We start from the raw sequence: 2072 nt of genomic DNA, 5'->3' as shown, positions 1-2072 counted from the left end.
CGTTGAAATTGTTTCGTTGAGTTGTTTCTCGGCTTCTTTCTTCATCTATTTATAGGCTTCCCTCTTCAACGAAACAATTTCAACGCAACTATTCTATTCAAGCTGTTACGCTGCTAAAATCACTACGCAAATCAAAAGCTCACACTTATTAGTTTTATCAGTAGCATTCAAGGCTACATTCTCGAGTTTATTAGCACGTTGTAATCTTTGCTAGATTCTTTACGTTGTGCTAAGATCAGTCACGACCTGTAGAAGTTTTTTTTTGTAACTAAGAGTTTCAGTATTGGCAGTGATAAGTCCAAACTGAAGTGGGGCAGTACAACTATTGTATTCGATCAAAGTCTTTTAGTGGAAATCCTATCTTCGTGATAGAAGAGGTGACATAGGAGTTATTCTATTCTCCAAACATCTAGAAACAAACCGTGTGCATTTTATTTCAGTTATCATTTCACTTCAGTTATTCTATCTCTCAGTCAGTTTACTTCCGCAACTGTTTTTTCACTTAAACTGATTGTTATCGACTGACGAGATACCGAGTGTCAGTTTGTCACTAAAATGAACTCAATTTTTGAAAAGAACATATAATCCGTGAGTGTTTATTCAACCCCCCTTCTAAACACTTTTTACTTCCTAACCGATCCTTTCATAAACCTTTAATCATATAATATGAATCATGTAAGCATTTAAAATCAATTAAATAAAGCAAGTAAGCAATTTAAATCGTTTGTATGTATGTGGTTTACGTGGATTGACTTTTTGACGTTAAATTCCTCACTACTTAAGTAAAATTTCATCCTCCAAATTAAGACTTACCGAAAAATTCGGGATAGCAACTCCTCATCTCTGACTTAGTCTCCCAAGTGGCTTCTTCCTCTGAGTGATTTAGTCATTTTACCTTGACCATCTTTATCACTTTGTTCCACAGCCTTCTCTCTTGTCTAACCAAGATTTGAGTAGGCTTTTCCTCATATGACATATTTGGTTTAAGTTGCAGTGGCTCAAATTTCAGTACATGTGAAGGATTTGACATGTACTTGCAGAGCATTGATATGTGGATGACTTTGTGAACCCTTGCGAGATTAGGTGGCACCGCCACTCGATATGCTAATGATCCAACTATTTCGAGTATCTCAAATGGTGCAATGAATCTCAGACTAAGTTTTCCTTTCTTGCCAAATCTCATAACATCCTTCATAGTTGCTATCTTTATAAACACGTGATCACCGACTGCAAACTCGAGATCTCGTCTTCTTTCGTCCACATAGCTCTTTTGTCGACTATGAGAAGTTTTCATTCTGTCTCGGATCTTGGCGACCATTTCTGCGGTGTGCTGAATTATTTCGGGCCCTAATGTAATGCTTTCTCCTACCTCATCCCAATGAATAGGCAATATATATTTCCTTCCGTAGAGTGCCTCGTATTGAGCCATTCCTATAGATGACTGATAACTTTTATTGTAAGTGTAACTCCACTAGAGGTAGCTTAGGTTCCCAACTCCCTTGGAAATCAATCACGCAAGCACGGAGTAGATCCTCTAAAATCTGTATAACTCTCTCAGACTGACAGTCGGTCTGAGGATGAAATGTGGTGCTGAATAGTAGTTTATTTCACAAAGTCGCATGTAAACTCTTCCAAAATGATGAAGTTAATCGTGTGTCTCGGTCCGACACTACAGACAATGAAATCCCATGCAGTCTAACTATCTCTCGAATGTATAACTCTGCATACTATGTCATGGAAAACATTGTCTTAACAGGCAGGAAATGTGCTGACTTAGTGAGACGGCCTACTATTACCCAAATGGCATTGAGTCCTTTCATCGTCTTACGTAATCCTACCACGAATTCTATAGTAATGTTTTCCCACTTCCACTCGAGAATGGGAAGTGGTCAAAGCATTCCCAATGGTCTTTGATGCTCTGCTTTCACTTTTTGACATGCCAATCATTCGGATACGAAGCGCATAATATCTCATTTTCTTCCCGGCCACCACTATAAAAGTTGCAAGTCCTTGTATATCTTGGTACTTCTGGGATGAACAAAATAAGGGGTACTGTGAGCTTCAGTCATAAT

At 38.3% G+C, this 2072-nt stretch overlaps 1 protein-coding gene across 1 annotated transcript; it reads right to left on the bottom strand.

Moving 5' to 3' along the window:
* Positions 1 to 886: 886 nt before the first annotated feature.
* On the bottom strand, positions 887 to 1429 carry LOC140991242 (uncharacterized). Its single transcript, XM_073461179.1, has one exon. The coding sequence runs from the start codon at positions 1427 to 1429 to the stop codon at positions 887 to 889; it is 543 nt and encodes a 180-aa protein (XP_073317280.1).
* Between the last annotated feature and the right edge of the window lie 643 nt (positions 1430 to 2072).

Source organism: Primulina huaijiensis, chromosome 13 (genome assembly GCF_012295235.1).
Source record: "Primulina huaijiensis isolate GDHJ02 chromosome 13, ASM1229523v2, whole genome shotgun sequence".
Taxonomy (NCBI): Eukaryota; Viridiplantae; Streptophyta; class Magnoliopsida; order Lamiales; family Gesneriaceae; genus Primulina; species Primulina huaijiensis.
This window is presented reverse-complemented; position numbering and strand designations above follow the sequence as displayed.